At 31.9% G+C, this 21481-nt stretch overlaps 3 protein-coding genes and 1 pseudogene across 3 annotated transcripts; 2 read left to right on the top strand and 2 right to left on the bottom strand.

Moving 5' to 3' along the window:
* Positions 1-26: 26 nt before the first annotated feature.
* LOC146950234 (putative CCR4-associated factor 1 homolog 11 pseudogene) lies at positions 27-1043 on the bottom strand (annotated as a pseudogene).
* A 4606-nt stretch (positions 1044-5649) lies between these two features.
* On the top strand, positions 5650-8130 carry LOC146950235 (uncharacterized). Its single transcript, XM_085741554.1, has 2 exons — positions 5650-6231; positions 7824-8130. Exon 1 carries the CDS (start codon positions 5650-5652, stop codon positions 6169-6171), a length of 522 nt encoding a protein of 173 aa, XP_085597680.1. The 3' UTR covers positions 6172-6231; positions 7824-8130.
* Positions 8131-9731: 1601 nt separating this feature from the next.
* On the bottom strand, positions 9732-11782 carry LOC146950236 (capsanthin/capsorubin synthase, chromoplastic-like). Its single transcript, XM_085741555.1, has one exon. It carries the CDS (start codon positions 11546-11548, stop codon positions 10004-10006), a length of 1545 nt encoding a protein of 514 aa, XP_085597681.1. The 5' UTR covers positions 11549-11782; the 3' UTR covers positions 9732-10003.
* Positions 11783-15790: 4008 nt separating this feature from the next.
* On the top strand, positions 15791-17438 carry LOC146950237 (casparian strip membrane protein 4). The gene is made up of 3 exons (XM_085746166.1): positions 15791-16216; positions 16783-16906; positions 17030-17438. Exons 1-3 carry the CDS (start codon positions 15894-15896, stop codon positions 17243-17245), a joined length of 663 nt encoding a protein of 220 aa, XP_085602292.1. The 5' UTR covers positions 15791-15893; the 3' UTR covers positions 17246-17438.
* Positions 17439-21481: the final 4043 nt, after the last annotated feature.

A 21481-nucleotide genomic window follows, 5' to 3' on the forward strand; every position in this document is an offset into this window, starting at 1 on the left:
GTAATAAGATAGACTTCAACAAAATAGAACAATAACGAATGTCATATTTATAAACAACAATAACGAATGTCAATATTTAATAGTTTGTTACATTTTCTCATTTTCTAGTTTTAAGCTGCTGTTAATTCCAATCCAAAGAGCACTCCAGCATATTTGTTGATGTTGATTTTGTTGTTGATGAAATGAGTGTCGACCATCTTATCGAAAGCTAACCAGGTCAACAAACTATCCGAGCCGGCTTGATGAGAATTCCCGACTGCACGACTCACTTGTAGTGATTTAGCCACCCGCTCCAGATTGTCGTACAACTCATTACAATGCTTGATCATATACTTGATGTCGTATACATTTTTTCCAAACAATTGTGTCAAGAGACGTAGAAACTCCTCTAAGCCAGATGGTAACTTCCTCCCAGTAAAAGCTTTCACCAAATATCCGAAATCATACGAGCTATGAAAAGTCACCCAAACAACTTGGTCGTTGAAAAGGATTCCGGAAGAGAACATTAATTCAGCAAACTGAGAAGAGCTGACACCACATAAACGATTGCGTTCAAAGTCGATCCCTTGATGGCAGAGTAGATTAACTGAGTCTGGATTTTGAAGATCATGTTCAACATCAAAATCATTGAAATTGAACTCCCATATGTAGGAGTTCTCTGTTCCAAAATCGGGAAGATTGCCCTTGTCGTCGGTTAATGTAAGGCTGACTTGGATAAGTTTCAAATCATCGACATTAGCCTTCAAATATGAGTATTGCTCGTACGAATCCATGTGGCGGAGGTGGTAAGGTATAGTGACATCGACTTTGGGTGCATGGATGACACCAGGAAATTTTGTAAACATTGATATGTAACGAAACTTGCGAAAGATGCTACGGATATAAGCAAATTCTAAATCTAAATTGTCAGACCAAACTTGACGGATCACAATAGGTTTAGTTGAAGACGGCTGATTTGGCTTGCTGCTCATGATTGAATTTCTTGAACTCTCGATTTGAACTTGAACTCTCCGAGTCGCTTCTCAAGAGTAGACTGAGACTTATTTTTCTTATGCGATTTGATTTTAGGTTATGAGGGTTGGTGATTTTATTTGTATAGAGAGGAATGTCGGTTATTACTTGGAAAGTGGGGATCAGTTTTTAAATTTTGGAAGATTGTGTTGAGTTATTAGTGATTTTGAGTAACGAATGTGCGTGTAAATTGCCAAAGTTCAGTGTAAGTGGGGGATATAGATAATGACCCCCATTCAACTAATAATAAGATAGAAGATTAAATAAATTTGAACATTTAATTTTCTTAAAAAATTCCTTCAAAAAAAAATTTCTTAAAAAATAGAGTTAGATTTTCTAAAATATATAGTGAAATATTCTTTGAATATATATATATATATATATATATATATATTGAAATATGATAAGGACATATGATCATGATAAAGTTCATCATATCACGTGTTTGATAGTTACAATCATACAATATAAATTATACTTAAATGCCCAACGAAAAGTTTCAATAATTATATAGAATAGTAATAGAATTTTAAATTCTTAGATTAAATAATAAAAAATATCAATAAGGTAAAATTACAGTTATTTTTTGAGGCTTAAACACATGGAATCCAAACATCATCGATGGTAATTTTCCTATAACAGATGCATAACTATTCTTGGTATTCCTCTTCACGCTCGCTGCCTCCAATATACTCAAGTATGGAATCATTCTTTTGATGTTGTATATTGATAAGTGTCAAATTACGATTATTTTTCATAGCACTTATCCACTTGTTTTGCAAGTAACTCAATAAAAAAAAAACGCCCAATTTTGTATAAATATAATTTATATTTGTAAACTATGTCAGAAAGCTATTATGTCTATTTCACATACCATTTTATAGGTTTTGGACATGACTACACAAATACGTAGCAAAGTAAGGCAAGCACACGTGCCAAGAGCTAAGTCAGAGCATCACAAAGACATCTCCATCAAAATTTTGATTCTTTCTTGAACATAGAACCCTAAACCTTCATCATTGAATCTAAATTATGTCTCTTGCCTTAGGACAGAGAAGCAGTCATTTAAATTATATGACTTTGTTCAAGTTGGAGAGAGAAATGAGGCTTGCTTGCAGGATGATGAAGTAGTTTTGCATCAAAAACAAGATAAGTATTTGTATCGTCTCCACAGGGATTAGTGCGACATCACGGATATTTCAACATCAAATATCATTCTAAGTAAAAAGGGGGTGATTGTTTGTTTGAATTTACAACTATGTTAACTAAATGCAAAAAGTAAAAGATGAGATTAATAAGGATTGAAACTTGTTAGGAGTAGCGTTCCTTAACCAAGCGTCACACGTAAACTAATGATCCATACGAATTCTAGCTTTATAAACAACATTATCACAATCAATTCTAAACTATCCTTCGTGTCCAAAGCGATATAAATAACTCTAAGGTATCGTTTAAACATTCGTGTCCAAATCCCTTAAACGATAACAAAGTCGATCGAATAACCTAATCGACCGTGTCCAGCCTGATTAAATATCCGAAAGCATTTAACTCTTGATTATGGTGATTATCACAAGATTAACAAAGATGTCAAGTAAGTTAACCTAAGATATATTGCTACTCTAGCTCTAGATTCAAGAGTTTGTGTCCAAATCATCTTGAATCTCATTGAAAGCATTAACACAAGAATAACAACAATATTGAATATAAATTGCTAGAACCATATTTTGCAAGATCAAAAGGATTACATGTTTAGCAAGATCAAGTACCTCTCATCCCAACAAAGAGTGTTTAGCTACACATCATCATGGAAGCCTTGCAAGGATGGATTGAAAAGGAAGGAACCATTACACTTGTGATGTCTCAACAAAATCACTCTCACTCTATATGATCTACCCTATTTTCTCTCTAAGATATTACAATGAAAACTAAGAGAAAAGCTATGAAAAACTAACTAAGTTACTAAGACTAATATGAACTATATATCTCTCTAATGAAATTCTAATAATATATAATATATCAAGCCCAAAATATCTAAAATAATATCTAACATAATATCTAAATAATATCTAACATAATATCTAAATAATATCTAACAAGAATAGCAAGTGGGCCACTTGAATTGAGCAAACCGCCTAACTCACGCTAATAGCGCCAAAATCGCTAATAGCGAAATTTCTTTAAGCTCCAGATACGCCAATAGCGTATCTCTCTGGACTTTGACACTTCTTTGAACACGCTAATAGCGTAGAACACGCTATTAGCGCCATTTCTTCAAGCTTGCTGGACAACTTTTACCATTTCGCACTTTTTCATGATAAATTGGTCTTTGATCAGTGTCTTGAGGCTAATTCCTGCACAAAAGGATAGAGTAATGATAAGTAAAGCGTAATAAGGCATTTAACGCTTATTTCTCAAAGTAATTATCAAAGGTTTACAAACTTGTCAAGAGTGATATAACATAAGATAGATTGTTATTCTAGTTCTAGATTCAAGAGTTTGTGTCCAAATCATCTTGAATCTCTTTGAAAGCATTAAAAGCAAGAATAACAACAATATTGAATCATTAAGCTAGAACCTTATATATTAAAAGATCAAAAGATTACATAATAGCTTGATAGTTACCTCAATACTACAAAGAAGGTGATAGTTACACATAGACATGTAAACTAATGCAAGGAATCCTAGATTCATTGAGACATCAAGGATCTTGGCATGGAATCTTCATCTTTCCTTCATTCCTTGCATTAGTTTACATGTCTATGTGTAACTATCACCTTCTTTGTAGTATTGAGGTAACTATCAAGCTATTATGTAATCTTTTGATCTTTTAATATATAAGGTTCTAGCTTAATGATTCAATATTGTTGTTATTCTTGCTTTTAATGCTTTCAAAGAGATTCAAGATGATTTGGACACAAACTCTTGAATCTAGAACTAGAATAACAATCTATCTTATGTTATATCACTCTTGACAAGTTTGTAAACCTTTGATAATTACTTTGAGAAATAAGCGTTAAATGCCTTATTACGCTTTACTTATCATTACTCTATCCTTTTGTGCAGGAATTAGCCTCAAGACACTGATCAAAGACCAATTTATCATGAAAAAGTGTGAAATGGTAAAAGTTGTCCAGCAAGCTTGAAGAAATGGCGCTAATAGCGTGTTCTACGCTATTAGCGTGTTCAAAGAAGTGTCAAAGTCCAGAGAGATACGCTATTGGCGTATCTGGAGCTTAAAGAAATTTCGCTATTAGCGATTTTGGCGCTATTAGCGTGAGTTAGGCGGTTTGCTCAATTCAAGTGGCCCACTTGCTATTCTTGTTAGATATTATTTAGATATTATGTTAGATATTATTTAGATATTATGTTAGATATTATTTTAGATATTTTGGGCTTGATATATTATATATTATTAGAATTTCATTAGAGAGATATATAGTTCATATTAGTCTTAGTAACTTAGTTAGTTTTTCATAGCTTTTCTCTTAGTTTTCATTGTAATATCTTAGAGAGAAAATAGGGTAGATCATATAGAGTGAGAGTGATTTTGGAAGTTGGATCCTTATTCCTTTGTTGAGACATCACAAGTGTAATGGTTCCTTCCTTTTCAATCCATCCTTGCAAGGCTTCCATGATGATGTGTAGCTAAACACTCTTTGTTGGGATGAGAGGTACTTGATCTTGCTAAACATGTAATCCTTTTGATCTTGCAAAATATGGTTCTAGCAATTTATATTCAATATTGTGTTATTCTTGTGTTAATGCTTTCAATGAGATTCAAGATGATTTGGACACAAACTCTTGAATCTAGAGCTAGAGTAGCAATATATCTTAGGTTAACTTACTTGACATCTTTGTTAATCTTGTGATAATCACCATAATCAAGAGTTAAATGCTTTCGGATATTTAATCAGGCTGGACACGGTCGATTAGGTTATTCGATCGACTTTGTTATCGTTTAAGGGATTTGGACACGAATGTTTAAACGATACCTTAGAGTTATTTATATCGCTTTGGACACGAAGGATAGTTTAGAATTGATTGTGATAATGTTGTTTATAAAGCTAGAATTCGTATGGATCATTAGTTTACGTGTGACGCTTGGTTAAGGAACGCTACTCCTAACAAGTTTCAATCCTTATTAATCTCATCTTTTACTTTTTGCATTTAGTTAACATAGTTGTAAATTCAAACAAACAATCACCCCCTTTTTACTTAGAATGATATTTGATGTTGAAATATCCGTGATGTCGCACTAATCCCTGTGGAGACGATACAAATACTTATCTTGTTTTTGATGCAAAACTACTTCATCAAAATGGCGCCGTTGCCGGGGATTGGTGCTTAGATATCATAGATAGAACGATTGATTTATCATTTTAAGTATTCGTACATATTCCGTAAATATTTTCTTTACTTGATAGTTGTTTGTACTAACCCCTCTTTGATAAACAAAGAAAAGTTTCTTGTTAGTTATTTCCGTTTCAGGATCATCACCTAGAAAAAATCATGGCTGATCATGGTTATAGCAACTTCTATACTCCACCCGAGTATGAATCCTATCAACAGTATCATTCTTATGAAGATAAAAGATATTCGGTTATAGAAAATACTTTGAATGTCTTCATGCAACAATCCATGATAAACATGCAAGATACCAACCAAAGATTGAAGACTTTATCACTTCAAATTGGGTTGATTCAAGCACAAATCATGAATAACCAAGCCAACAATCAATCCACTCTTGGAGAACAAGAAAATAATCCAAATATGTTTGAGAGAGTCGGAGAGATTGTTGAAGAAGTTGTGGTTCAAAATGAGGAAGTTACAACATTAGAATGTGGTGCACCACTTGAAATAGAACTTCCTCAAGAACGGTCAGATTCTGAGGAGGCCAAAATTGTTGATGATGGAGAAGTGATAGAGGTGGTAGAGAAAAAGGAACGGTTACTATGCAAGGAAGACTTAATGGAAGCAAAGGGGAAGAAAGTGAACAAGGTAGAAATCGATAGGGTCATTGATGAAATTTGCGCCTTGTTCAAATCAAAGTTAAGGAGGACATGGACTCCACATCATCTGTATCTAAAGTTCATGGAATTCCTCCCGAAAAGAAGGAATACAAAGGATGATGTATTGTCCGTCTCATTTTGGCCACCCTAACGAAAAAGGCGTCGAGCTAACGACGTTAAACAAGCGCTTGTTGGGAGGCAACCCAACTTGGTAAGTTCTTTTACTGTTAAAATAATGTGTTAGCAATTTTTAAGTACTTCATTTTGTTTTAATTTGAACATTGTGGAAGTTTCCTCTATATCGCTCTTGCTTAAATCTCAAATCTCAGATGATTGATAATGATTCATAGTTGTGATTAAAGAGCAAAGCCAAGGTACAAGTTTCCAGTTTTTCTAGGTTTTTACTCGAATATGGAACGAGTACTTTGTGTAAATTTCATTTCATTTAGTTCTTCGCAATAATGTGTTTGTTGTGAACCACTTAGTACTTGCTAAAAGTGAGGAAACCTCAAATGTTTGTACATATGCAAGGAGACCGGCTTTCATTGTTTAACTCGGTTGTGTTATGTTAAATCCAATAATTGTTTTAAATTGTGTGAAGGCATGCAAGTGATCAAGGCACATTTTTGTTATTGAGTGAAACATACTTGACCACAAATAGCCTACCTTATGAGAAGAGCGAGTATTTGCTAACCCACTTGAGCCAAATGAATCGGAGTCCTCAATTATGAACTGTCAATTCATAAGCACAATGCTTGATGAATTTGCCTTTAAAAACTTTTCAATATCCAGTTCATTTTTGACGCACTTTAAGACTCTGATATGTTTTTAATTGGTGAACCCTAAACCTTCAATGTTTATTTGTCCCTTTTTCCTTAGAGTAAGGGAACATTCAAATAGGGTGTATTTTGATTCAAGTTGGGGAGAGAAGGTAGATGTAAATCTTTTGTCAAGTATAATGGTGTAATTTTATCTTTGATCAAGACAACGTGTTGTTGTAAATACAAAAAGAAAAGAAAACAATGTGTACATGAAAAGAAAAATAGAAAAAGAGAAAAAGAAAGAAAAATCCAAAAATAGAATAAGTTGTCAAGATCAAAGTGTATCTCATTTAAACACCAAGGGTTTGTAATAATTGGTAGGGAAGGTTGTGAATTTTAATGGTTGATACAAGGAATATTCCTCTTTGATAGGCTTTTTGATTTCAATTGCCCCACATATGACATTTCTTTTGTAGCCAAGCCAAATTATAACCCTCAAAGACCTTTTGATCCATGTTTTTATGCCTTTTGAAACGATATTTGGATGGACACATAACTTGATTGGAATGCTAACTTGATTGTCGGATGTGTGTTCATAATCCTCATTCATTTGATTTCAATTGTTTATCTACTTTCATAGAAGTGTGTTAGGTGTGGTTCGTAAGTAAATATATCATTGTCTTGAAATATTTGACATGAACTTTGTACTTAGGATTCATCTCATATTAGTAGTAGAATTCTAAATTAGTTGGAAACTTAAGCTTGCCCGCACATTCACTTTTAAATCATTCATCTGAAAGAATTTTCAAAGCCTTTTGTACTTGTGTCTTGTCATTAACTTGTTTGATTTTCAATCCTTTGTTTGAGGACAAACAAAGAGTTAAGTTGGGGAGAGTGATGAGTGTCATAAAAGTGTTAAATTCATGTTATATTTTAAGCACTTTTTGTTACTTGTTCTGCAAGTTATTGAAGGAAAAGCCGAGAAATAAGCGTTAAATGCCTTATTACGCTTTACTTATCATTACTCTATCCTTTTGTGCAGGAATTAGCCTCAAGACACTGATCAAAGACCAATTTATCATGAAAAAGTGCGAAATGGTAAAAGTTGTCCAGCAAGCTTGAAGAAATGGCGCTAATAGCGTGTTCTACGCTATTAGCGTGTTCAAAGAAGTGTCAAAGTCCAGAGAGATACGCTATTGGCGTATCTGGAGCTTAAAGAAATTTCGCTATTAGCGATTTTGGCGCTATTAGCGTGAGTTAGGCGGTTTGCTCAATTCAAGTGGCCCACTTGCTATTCTTGTTAGATATTATTTAGATATTATGTTAGATATTATTTAGATATTATGTTAGATATTATTTTAGATATTTTGGGCTTGATATATTATATATTATTAGAATTTCATTAGAGAGATATATAGTTCATATTAGTCTTAGTAACTTAGTTAGTTTTTCATAGCTTTTCTCTTAGTTTTCATTGTAATATCTTAGAGAGAAAATAGGGTAGATCATATAGAGTGAGAGTGATTTTGGAAGTTGGATCCTTATTCCTTTGTTGAGACATCACAAGTGTAATGGTTCCTTCCTTTTCAATCCATCCTTGCAAGGCTTCCATGATGATGTGTAGCTAAACACTCTTTGTTGGGATGAGAGGTACTTGATCTTGCTAAACATGTAATCCTTTTGATCTTGCAAAATATGGTTCTAGCAATTTATATTCAATATTGTTGTTATTCTTGTGTTAATGCTTTCAATGAGATTCAAGGTGATTTGGACACAAACTCTTGAATCTAGAGCTAGAGTAGCAATATATCTTAGGTTAACTTACTTGACATCTTTGTTAATCTTGTGATAATCACCATAATCAAGAGTTAAATGCTTTCGGATATTTAATCAGGCTGGACACGGTCGATTAGGTTATTCGATCGACTTTGTTATCGTTTAAGGGATTTGGACACGAATGTTTAAACGATACCTTAGAGTTATTTATATCGCTTTGGACACGAAGGATAGTTTAGAATTGATTGTGATAATGTTGTTTATAAAGCTAGAATTCGTATGGATCATTAGTTTACGTGTGACGCTTGGTTAAGGAACGCTACTCCTAACAAGTTTCAATCCTTATTAATCTCATCTTTTACTTTTTGCATTTAGTTAACATAGTTGTAAATTCAAACAAACAATCACCCCCTTTTTACTTAGAATGATATTTGATGTTGAAATATTCGTGATGTCGCACTAATCCCTGTGGAGACGATACAAATACTTATCTTGTTTTTGATGCAAAACTACTTCATCACAGGACAAGTAATATGGTGAGTGAATTTTCAAAATACTATCTTGACAACAATTAGAATAATGAAAAGAAAAAGAAAAGAAAATACTAAAAAAGAAAAGAAAAAGAAAAAAATTAAATAAGTTGTCAAGGGTTGTTTATTACAAATGCTTATATCACCAGAGGATTGTAAAAGAGGAGATTTGTGATTGTAAATAGTTTCGTTTCTTTTAAAATATCAAATGTGTGAATGCCCCTCTATACCAAGGCAACTTTGATTCAAATGCCCCTATAACCAAGGCCACTTTGATTCAAATGCCCATACCAATGACACTTCTTTGTAACCACACCCCATTACAACCCTCAAAAGAACTTAGTGATGTATAGTTTAATGTTTTCAAACTGATATGTTTAGATGAATGCATAACTTGATCAGGATGTTAGCATAATTGTCGGATGTGAGTTTAAGTCTACAAATGTTTTTCAATTTTATTATTTACTTATAAAGAAGTGTGTTAGGTGTGATTCATTAATGATTATGTTGTTGACTTGGAATGTATGAAATAAATTAAGTGTATTGGACAAACGCAGAAAAAGAGGTCTATAGATACAGTCCAAACAGCAGAAAAATCCTCTAAGAAGCTTTAGATCAATTCACAGTATACCATACCAGCTGAATGAATTCAAACATAAATGAGCACTTACTAGCTATTTGGATATGTTTTGATGTTGTTACTCTTTTTTTTTTTTTTTTGGTACAATTGATGTTGTTACTCTACTATGTCCTAAACATGCAATGTCCCCAGTTTACCAAAACAGTAGATTTCAAATTCAATTGAACTATGTCAAATTCCAGCTCCTAAACTATGAACTTAATAATAATTCAGCAGATCAATATTGAGCAAGTTTATGAGGAAAAAAAAATTCAGATTATATTTCAACACATTCAATCATTTGATAAATTCTAAACAAATATTACCCATCATTTTAGCCAATAGCTCAGGACACTTTCTGGCAATAGCAAACCTAGATGAATTTGAGGCATGTGCAAAAAGTGACATACTCAACCAAACAATATCATTTAAAGTCAAACTTGAAGAGAGGAACCCTTGCATGTAATAAGGTTCCAACTCAAAGAATGCATCAAAAAATTGCCTAGTTTCATTCAAATCAAGCTTCAATAGAGTTTCCATTCCAAAAGTATAAAATTCTCTGGAGATTCTGCTCTCAATAGGCCACATACTATTCCAAACTTTAGCATAAAGTTGTTTCCCTCTTATCATTCTAGTGGAACCAAGACACTCATTAATAGAAGCAGCTACAATAGGTACTAGAGTCATAGTTCTAGCCATCATGTATCCAGTAGAAGGATGAACTACACCAGAATTTGCACCAAATGCAATCACATTTTGAGGTATTCTTGGTAAAGGTCCTCCCAATGGAATCAAGCCCTTCTCATCTTCCAATACCCTTTTCACATTAATTCCCAAATGCATTAACCTTGCAACCATTCTCCTTTTCACCTCCATGTGAGACAAGGCCGGACGGCTAACAAGTGAAGTTTCTTCAAGAAAAATCAAATTTGAACTAAATGGCATAGCATACATAAAAGTAGAAGACTTGGAATTACCATCTCTCAAATGGGAATCTCTCCAATCCATCAAAACTACTTTATCCAAATCAAAAGGGTGAGCATCAACTTCAGCCAAAACTCCATAAGCAATTTGAAAACCATAGTTTTTCACCTTATGATCATCATACTCAATAAATTTACTTCCAAAACCACTAGCATCAACAACTAAACTCCCTTTCAACTCTACTCCATCATCACAAATAACAATAGACTCAAACTCACGGTGCTCAATTTGCATTGCCTTTGCTTTATAAAATCTAACACCGTTAAAAACACAACCTTTAACCAATTTCTCCTTAAGTTTCCTCTTATTAACCCTTCCGTAACAACGGTCCAAATACTTGGTGTTTCGATCATCAATATAAATAGAAGCCATAGGCCATGTTCTATCTAAACAATCTTCGAGCCCAAGACCTTCAAACTCATCAAACCACACACCATAGTTATTAGGCCAGATAGATAAAGGGTTAGGATCAACACAACAAACCTTCATTCCATAAAGGGAAACTTGTTCTACAAGGCGAATTCCTGCGGGGCCAGCACCGATTATGATCGCATCGAAACAAGTGTGATCAGAAGGGTGAAACCATGGAAGGTTGAAATCCAAGGCTTCGGGTTGATACTCGGATTTTAAGTCAAGAAAATTTCCAAACTTTCTAGTGTTGTGGATCCTTCCTTGATGTTGTTTTCTTGAAGATGGAAGTGATGTTCTGTTGTGATGGGTTTTGGGGAGAGGGAATATTGAAGGTGTTGTGATTGGTGGAGAAAATAACATAACTGAATTGTTCATGTTTTGTATTGTACATATGCAGGTTCGTTGACCTCGACAATAGGATGTATAATGTGTTAGTAACTTGCACATATATATAAAAAAAATAAAAAAAATTGAACACGCCCTCCGGTTCCTACTTATTTCAGCTAGAATTTGAACCCAAGTTCTATCGAATGGTTCATTTTTAATTAAAGTTCATTAATTACTTTAATAAATATAAAGTTAGTTATATTTTATCAATTAGTTACACTAATTAGTTAGTTAGATTAGTATAACTAAATGATATAATTAACTCATATAAATATATTCATATCAGAGTCTATCAATTCGACCACCCACCGTTTATATTCATGTGTCAAGTCCAATTATGTTGGTTGTGATGAATGTATTGAAAAAAAATCTAAATTCCACATAAGAAAGAGATAAGATAAGGCCTAAATTCAGAACAACTAATTAATCTAAATGATCAATTAGTATATAACTAATTTTATATCTAATAAACTTGAATACAATCACTTGATTAAACTCGTTTTGAATACTATAAGGACACTAGTGTATTATTTGTTGAAATCTTGATTATTAAAAAAAACTAAAAAATGTATATAGTTCAATTTATTAAGTAAGTTACTCTTCTAAAAATAGTAATAATGATTAGCCACTTGCTTAGGTGCACGTTCCAAAAATGCATCTGCTGATTTATTTAGCAAAAATCTACAAAGCACGATACCGCAACAAGAGGATGCGTTGAGAAACGTTGTTGCTACAATGCTAGCTGGGAAGGATTGCCAGCTTTTCTTGTTTTCTTGAGATCCACGGTGAAGATGAATAATTAGATGTTTACTTTTTTTTGACAAATTAGATGTTTACTTATTAATTAATAAAAGAAAATGTTAATAAGTGTCGCTCGAGAATTTGTTAAAGAATCAAATATAGTAAAATTATATTGAAATATGTGTACTTAAACTTTTAAAAGTGTAATAAAAATGATATTTTCAAGACAAAATTTACTTTTTTGTTTCTTTAACGAATATTCTAGGGACATTAGTTAGTATGATATGTTATTGAGGTGGGTTGGGTTGCATTGTGGATGATCTTAGATTCATTACAAAACAAAAACTTGGTGCCAATTTGAAAATACTAATGGATGTTTTGGTGCAAATCTAAAAAATGTATCTGCTGAATTTTTTTATCAAAACTCTAGGAAGCACGGAATCACAACAAGAGGATGTTGCGTTGACAAACGTTGCTGCTACAATTAGCTGGAATACCAGTTTTTGTTGTTTTATGGCGATCTAAATAATTTTGCTTTTTAATGTGATTCAATTCAATTTAAGTTGTGCTATTATATATATACATATTTAGGTAAACTTTTATGCCACTGTAAGTGAAATGCTGGATGCATTAAAATTGTAGTTTGTGGAAAAGGACTAACAGCATACTTCACAAGGTAAAGGGGGCCTGGAGACGTCATGAAATGAAGAGAAAAAGTTAAGAGAGTGAAGGAGTCCTTTAATCCACTATCAAATGAGTGATATAAAAAGTTATAAGAAATTAATTTTAGGGTTATGTTAACCAGTGCCTCCGAGACACTAGTTAAGAAAACCATAAAGAAAAAGTTTTAAATTTAAACAGACACTTTATTGACTTTTATGGTATTGACAACACAATTTTCAATGCAATACATATTATATTTGCTTCTTAACTAGTGCCCCGGGGCCGGTTAACATTACCTTAGTTTTATAAGCTTTTAAAAACAATCCTTAAATTCTAACCATCTTCCAAATCACTAAAACCCACAATAGATCCTAAAAGAAATCAAGAGAAATTTTTTTTATCATTTCTTTAATGAGATCTCACCGCTCAAGATGTTTATGAAGTGTTGACGTGTCTTGCACACAACACCATGCTTCTTGTACATGAGGCAAAATCTAAAATTCCAGAAAGTGCACAATCATAGCGCCTCGCGTGTGGGGCAGAAGTTCAAAATCCAACCAACAATAACTTTTTCAACGAGTCGGCCCTAGCTTTCTAGCGAGCGAAACTCTAATTTCTCTCTAAACTTTCTTTCTCCTTCGTTCATCGCAGAGGGGTGGTTTTAAGTCATTATTTGACCTAAAATCACCCTTCTACGTCTTTTTTCTTCTTTTCTTTCAATCTAAATAAGTGATTTTCACATATATCAAGTTTTTCCTTGTGTTTTTTGTGATTTCGTCGTCTAAGTTCGGCGTTATGTTGTTCGTCGTCTTGTGCGGCGTTTGATTTGCGTCTTGTCGCGGTGTTCGTTTAGTTCCTATTGAAAGATCTACATCTGTCAATTACAAATTCAATCAATGATTTGGGCGTCAACGTTGCAGATCCGGAAGCATGAGTATTTCAGTAACTTAGATTTTATCATATTATTTGTAGGCATTTTGTCGTTGTATACTATTAACTTGGGTGATGTGAGTTTGTTCGCAGATTCGCCCTTTACGTTTTTAGCGATGTTTGTATTTGATGTACTCTATCAATTTGAATGAATGAATGAATGAATATCGTTTTGTTTTTGTCAAAAAAAAGTAACTTTTTCAAAACAAAAAAAAAATCATGTCACACATGATGAGATTGTTAGTCACTTTCAAACATTTAGCATGATAAGTGAAGCTTGCATGCACTACCTGGGGTCAAAAATTTCTGTGATTAGAGATATATTCCCTGTTCCATAAAATATTTGGCTGATAAATTAGTTTTTGACACGGCTCATTGATGCCTTTTGATTTGCCATGTTTGGTGGTTCTTGATCGTTTTTTTTGTCTCAGATGAAACCACTGAAATTAAACTCACACACAACTGTGAGGTCCCGGGTTCGAACTCGGATCATGACGTCCGGTCTTGCGATTTCGGCATTGGAGGTAAAAGGTTATAGATGTAAATATTTAAATAGTATGTGGTTTGGTCCAGTGTGGATTAATTGCTCAAAAAATTTTGCTCAGGTCTGATCCGATAAAAAACAGTTAGGATTGGATCGGTTAATTTTAGCATGTTAGTCACAATCAACGATAGTGTTATTGTGTGGATTAATTGCCTCATGAGCCACTATAAATTAGAGCAATCATATTTCTCTCGATAGATATTGTCCCAAATAGTTAGCGATAATCAACTGTCCAATCAAATTTCTTCCTAGTCATAAATCAAAAGAGGTGGTGGAGCATAATTTAGAAAAAAATACGGAATACATGTTATTAGGTGAAATTATCGGGACAATAACAATCGTGATACATAGCAATAGTCTATAAATTAACATGTTAGTCAAATTCAACGATACAGTCTCACACACAACAACATACTTCTTGCACATGAGGCCAATAATCCGCACAATAAACGTCTAATGCATATCAGTATCATTGTTCATGTGTCTCACACACAATATAGATTTAAAATAAATTATGTCAAATTATATATTACAGGCTAACTAACTAAGGTCAACATATAATATTGGTAATAAAAAAAAGTCTACATATAATATACTAAAAATTAATATTACTTACAGTTTGGTTGGTAACTTCATGGATATTAGCATACAACGGTTAGGGTTCGAACTTCAAATTTTTCACTTATTTACCTTTATAGTGTGAGTTTAACCTATAGAGACTAGTTGACAAAAAAGTTAACATTACAAAGTAACAGTATCGATGATATTTGTTTATATGCGAGGAAGTATATCAAATATATTTAAAACATATTCTACCAAAAAAACAACATTTTAAACGTACCCAAAAAAATCATATTATGATATTTGTTTATATGCGAGGAAGTATATCAAATATATTTAAAACATATTCTACCAAAAAAACAACATTTTAAACGTACCCAAAAAAATCATATTATATATTTTATTTTATTTTTAGAGTTTGAGGTTCGAACCCTGGACATTGCATATATTATGCATTGTCTTTACCGAGTTAAACTCACGGAGACAAAATAATATTATATTAAACTAATAAGGTTTGACCAGGAAAAATATGATTCAATTTACATCTAGGCAACCCCTTCATACAATACTTGATTTTCTGATATTAGATTTCTGCCTGAGACAACTTATGAAATCCTTACTTAAAATTGGGATATCTAATCTAAAGATATACATATCATCCATAACAATATTTATTTAATATTTGTTCTTACAATCATTCATTGGTTTAGTTAGTTGTTTTTTGTCATTTTGGTGGTAGTAGGAACCTAACAGAATCACAGAAGAATGTTTTTGGTACTAGGTGGAGCAAGTGAGTTCTTAACAACTCCTTGATCATAAACCTTATCATAATTAAAATGTACACATAATTTCAAAGACCTTATATATATACGTCAGAAACAGTTTCAATATCACATACAACAGAAAAGTTTTCTCAATATCAGCATATAATCTTCAAGAGAGCATTTACACAATCTGATTGTTCAAATGGACTCAAGAAGAGAAGTTGAGGAATCATCAACAGCTCCCATCCTAGAATCCAAGAGAACAAGAAGCAATGGAAAAGGGAAATCCATTGATGGAGATCATTCTCCTCCACATGCTGCAACTGTTGTTACAACAAAATCTACTCCAATCCAAAAAGGTGGAATGAAAAAGGGAATTGCAATCTTAGACTTCATTTTAAGGCTTGGTGCCATTGGTGCTACTCTTGGTGCTTCTGTCATTATGGGGACTAATGAACAAATACTTCCTTTCTTTACTCAGTTCCTTCAGTTTCATGCTCAATGGGATGATTTTCCAATGTTTAAGTAAGTTCATGTTACATAACGGTGATGTCCCATTTGATCTTTACAATACTATTATACATTTTCAGTTTTATTTTTATAATAACACTTTTTAAGAATGACTTGGTGTACAATTTTACAATTAATTGTATTTTTGGTCCTCCTATTTTAACTGAAACACAATTTTAGACTCTCATTTCTAAATTCAGAATTTTAGTCCCCTTGTTTCAAAACTTTTTTCTCACAACTTAATTTGAGGTCTCCTATTTTATGACGTGACATATTTATTAATGACGTGAAATTATATTTGATGACTCGATTTGAATTAGAAACAATAAATTTCAAGAATAGGTTTACATCCGATAAATGAATTCGGAAGAAAAAAAAATGTTCTTAGAGGTTTCTCTCCAAATAAACACTCATATCGTCAAATGTAATCCACGTCATCAAAACATTGTTTAAGATAAAAATAGAGAAATTAAATGTGCATATAATTGTTTTTTTTTTCCTCCCTTCATATCCTTGCAATTTCGCCATCTTTACTTGCTATAGATTTAAATATCATCCTTTTTATGGATCTAAACATGCAGGTTCTTTGTGGTGGCAAATGGAGCAGCAGCTGGATTTCTCATCCTCTCCTTACCATTCTCAATTGTCTGCATTGTTAGACCCCTTGCAGCTGGTCCACGGATTCTACTTGTCATCGTTGATTTAGTAAGCAAAAATGCAATATGAGTAATGATAATGCACTAATCAATAATCATCATTATATCTTATTTCAAATAATCATTCAAAACTTAACTAGAAAAAAAAAAAATGTTCGCTACCTAATTGCAGGTATTAATGGCCTTAGTGGTTGCAGCTGCTTCATCTGCTGCAGCTGTTGTGTACTTAGCACACAATGGGAGTCAAGATGCAAACTGGAATGCTATTTGTCAGCAGTTCACTGATTTTTGCCAAGGTTCAAGTTTGGCTGTGGTTGTTTCTTTCGTCGCGTCGGTTTTCCTATCTTGTTTGGTTGTGGTGTCTTCTGTAGCTCTCAAAAGGACTTAAAAAGTGAAATTGAAGGATGATGGTTGATAGAAAGTTAATTGCTCTTTTAATGATTGTTGTAAACTTGTTTGAGTTTGTGGTTTGTAATTGATGGTTATAACATTGAAGTGAAAAATCATGTTTAACGTTTGTTGTTGCAACAAATTCTGTATTGTAAATGAGTCTAAGGTTAAAATGCTTCTTTATCTTCTTACTTGGTTGAATTAATTTGCAGCAGATTAATTTGTGGTAAAAAAAACAAGCTTAAGAGACAAATCCAAGACCATCAAAATATTAAACAAAAGAGTTTAATTAGAATACTCTGACATCCTCTTATTAATGTGGTACAAAATATCTCTCCAGATCATTTATGCCTCAAAATTAAGGATCTATGGGATAACGGGGAAAGCATCATTGATGAGCTAAATCTTCCCTTATCTCCTGAAATTGTTGCCTCAGTACATGAACTGAAACCAACCATAATTACCTCATTTGCTGACACTTGGGTTTGGAAAGATAATTTAAATGGCGAATACACAGCAAAAAGTGTGTATCACTGGCTCTTATCTCGAAGGGATGATATTGTTTCACCTGAGAAATGGAATTGGATTTGGAAGTTACCACTTTCAGCTAGTGTACAATTTTTTATCTGGCAGGTTTGTCATAACTCTATTCCAACTAAGTATGTCCTTCACCATCGAGGGGTGAATGTTTCTGCTACATGTCCATGTTGTAACGGGGAGGATGAATCTATACTTCATTGCCTCATCCTTTGTCCACGAGCTATTGCAGTGTGGTCTGGATGTGGATTTCCTGACATTTCGTCGTTGTGCACTAGTAATCTCTCGAATAATATGAGTGATATCATACAAATGTTATTAAGATAGGGAGTGTCGCCCCTATTATAATGTGGAACCTATGGTGCACTCGCAACAATTTGGTGTTTGATGGTATCCAACCAATAGTCTCAACTACGGTTTCAAATGTTTATGCGCAATTGCAAGTTTCACAACGGGCATTCGACAATACTAGTTCAACCACACTAGTTAGCTCCACTCATGAAGTATGCTGGCAGCATGGTGATAATGATACAATGGTTCTTAATGTAGATGGTAGCGCTTTAACTAACCCAGGTACAGCAGGATTTGGTGGATTGGTTAGGAATTTTGAGGGAAAAATGCAATTTGCCTTCTATGGTAGTGTGGGGTTGTCCAATATTTTGCATGCAGAAATTCATGCCCTTATGATTGGGATTAAGCTTTGTTGGGAGGCTGGTTATAAGAAACTGGTTTGTTTTTCTGACTCTCTTCATGTAGTGCATTTAGTGTCAAAGGAAGTGTCGAGGCTTCATCACTATGCGAACCTCTTGGAGCTCATTCAGACGTATTTGGATAAGCAGTGGGATATTTCCATTCATCATATTTTTCGAGAAGGAAACTCTTGCGCGGATATACTTGCAAAAATAGGTGCTAATCAATCAGAGACTCTTGTGATGGTACATCAACCATTACCATGCCTATCCTCAGCCTTACTAGCTGATGCTATGGGAGTGTCCTTTATTAGGACGTAGTTTTTCTTTGCTTCTTTTTTCTTTTGTTTTTTTTTCTTTCTTATCTCAGAATACTCTGACAGTGTAAAATCATTTTGCACTGTCAACCAATTAAAATGATTCAATTAGACACATCAACCTATGTGTTAAAATTGGAAAAAATCAAATCAAATCTTTTTTAATAAATTCTCTATTTCAACCTTCCTAATTTGACACTTATTGATCCGATCTCTCATCCTTTTGCAAGACACAGAATTTTTTTCTTCTGATCTACCTCTAAACAAATTTAACTAATAGCATCAATGCTACCATTGTAAATCCAACAACATTAAAAAGGTTTTAAAATAAAACAAATCGACCAATCTCTATTATATATATTTGCCTTGAAAAATTGTAAAAGTACACGTGGCACTCTAAATTGTTAATCATCATTAATGCTCTAATTAATGCTCTAATACACCTAAAACTTCAAATTTCAACTTGATGTTCCATTTGAAATTCAAATTTCAAGGCTTAGTGAAATAGGTAATGACAATCTGACCATTAAAAAAATTAATTTCATTTAAATTGTTTTAAGGTATGACTTTGATATTATTTTTGTAATTTCGAATAGAAATAATAATAATAATAATAATAATAATAATAATAATAATAATAATAATAATAATAATAATAATAATAATAATAATAATAATGATTTATAGTTATAACATTATTTAGATATCAAGTGCCTATATGCACAACAATTATTGAATTTGTTTTAATGTATAAAACTTATAAAAAAATATGAATCCTTACATTTTTTTTTAAAAATTACTTTCTTATATTTTTTTTGTAATTTAAAAAAAACCCTAAATAGAGAATAAAAAAAATAGTTTGCTTTAGAAGTTTATTAAAAAGGATGATGAACAATATCAATATAAATGCTTGATGGAATTAGCACAAAGAGAGGTTACAAAATTAAAAGAAAAAGATTTCTAATGATTTCGTTATAAAGACTCCTTTTTGAATGTGCTTGGTATGAAACAAAAATACTAAAATACCCTTGCAAAATTGTCTATATAAATGATATTCGAAAGACCATTGCAAATTACATTGCTTCTTCCATGTATTCTCTTTTTCTTATTAGTTTCTTTGCTTCTTTTTTTTTGTCAATCGTTGGTTGCTAATTTTTTTTTGTGTGAATGAGAAATATTTTGTTTGCCAAACAATATTTGATTGTTTATGCAATTTATTTATTTTTGAAAAAATATGATCTTTAGTAATAATCGTTATTATAGTAGTTTCCGTATTGTTGTGTTTTTTTGTGTCTTAATGATTATAACTATTTTTCTAACTATTGTGTTTTATTTATTTTTTTTTGAGAAAATCCATGTCACTGTTAGAGAACTCTCATGGTATGATAAGATACAGAGTTAGGATGAGAAGATTAACGACACTATAATGGAAGATTATACATTTGTATTTTAGTTGTCATCCATTTTCATATTCAACCAATTCATTTTTTTGAAGGATCCAATTCATTTGTTTGCTTTACATGTTGTAGTTTGTAGCTATATTTTGTTTTTTTTTTAATATGTGTTAGATACACTTTGTTTTTTCATATCATGTTAGAGAAACGAGTGTCATCTTTATAAACATCAAAACTCTTTTGTACATAATGTTTTGTATTATTATTTATTATTTAACCAATTCAATATATTTGTTTATTTTAAAAAATGCTTTCCTTAAAATAAATATTTACCTTATAAACTTCTGTGGTCAATTTAGTTTATTTGTTTATTTGATTTCAATATTGTTTTATCATATTTCCTCAAAAAAAATATTATTTTTTCATATTACTCGAATTATTATTTTACAAATTGAATGATGATATTGTTTAAAAGAGGAACTTATATAATTACAAAACAATTTGAAAAATATATATTATCTAAATTTTATTATATTTTTACACAAAAAAAAAAACTTATGTACATTGCCTTTTTTTGGTCACTTATGTGTTTTTGATTGAAGTTAACACTTTTATATTGATTTATATTTAGAAATATCATAATAAAAAAATCGTTAATGTAAAACTTATGTATATTGCCTTTTTTTTGGTCACATATGTGTTTTTGATTGAAGTTAACACTTTTATATTGATTTATATTTAGAAATATCATAATAAAAAATCATTAATGTATTTGTTCAAAATAAAATCTGTAATCAATGTTTGTAAACATAAGGTCATAAGTTTCTCATTTATTTTTTTTAAGGAAGTTTCTCATTTATTTATTAATAAGTTTTTAATTTTTTTTTTGTTCAAATATGTTTTTAAATTTATTTATTAATATGTTTGTAAACATAAGGTCATAAGCTACCTTTTCATAATTTCACATTTATTTTTTAATATGTTTTTTTTAATTTAATGAAACTAAATATGCAAAAGTACATGTGTATTGTTTCTCCCTAATTAACTGCTTACGTAAAAAAAAATTTATTCACAAATTAATATGACCATTAATACGCACATTAAACACAAATGGTATTCTTTTTATCTTTTTTTTTATCCCCTATTCTTTTTATCTTTAGCAAAACATATTCTTCATCACACATTCAAATTTGTCAATGAGATTATATATTTTAAATGTCCATCAATTCTTAATCTTTATGTTGCATAAAAAAGACAATCTTAACATTTATGAAATATTATACACTTTTTCTACTTA

The sequence above is a fragment of the Medicago sativa genome, chromosome 2 (assembly GCF_051527215.1).
Source record: "Medicago sativa cultivar Bolivia chromosome 2, Bolivia_mono, whole genome shotgun sequence".
Lineage (NCBI taxonomy): Eukaryota > Viridiplantae > Streptophyta > Magnoliopsida > Fabales > Fabaceae > Medicago > Medicago sativa.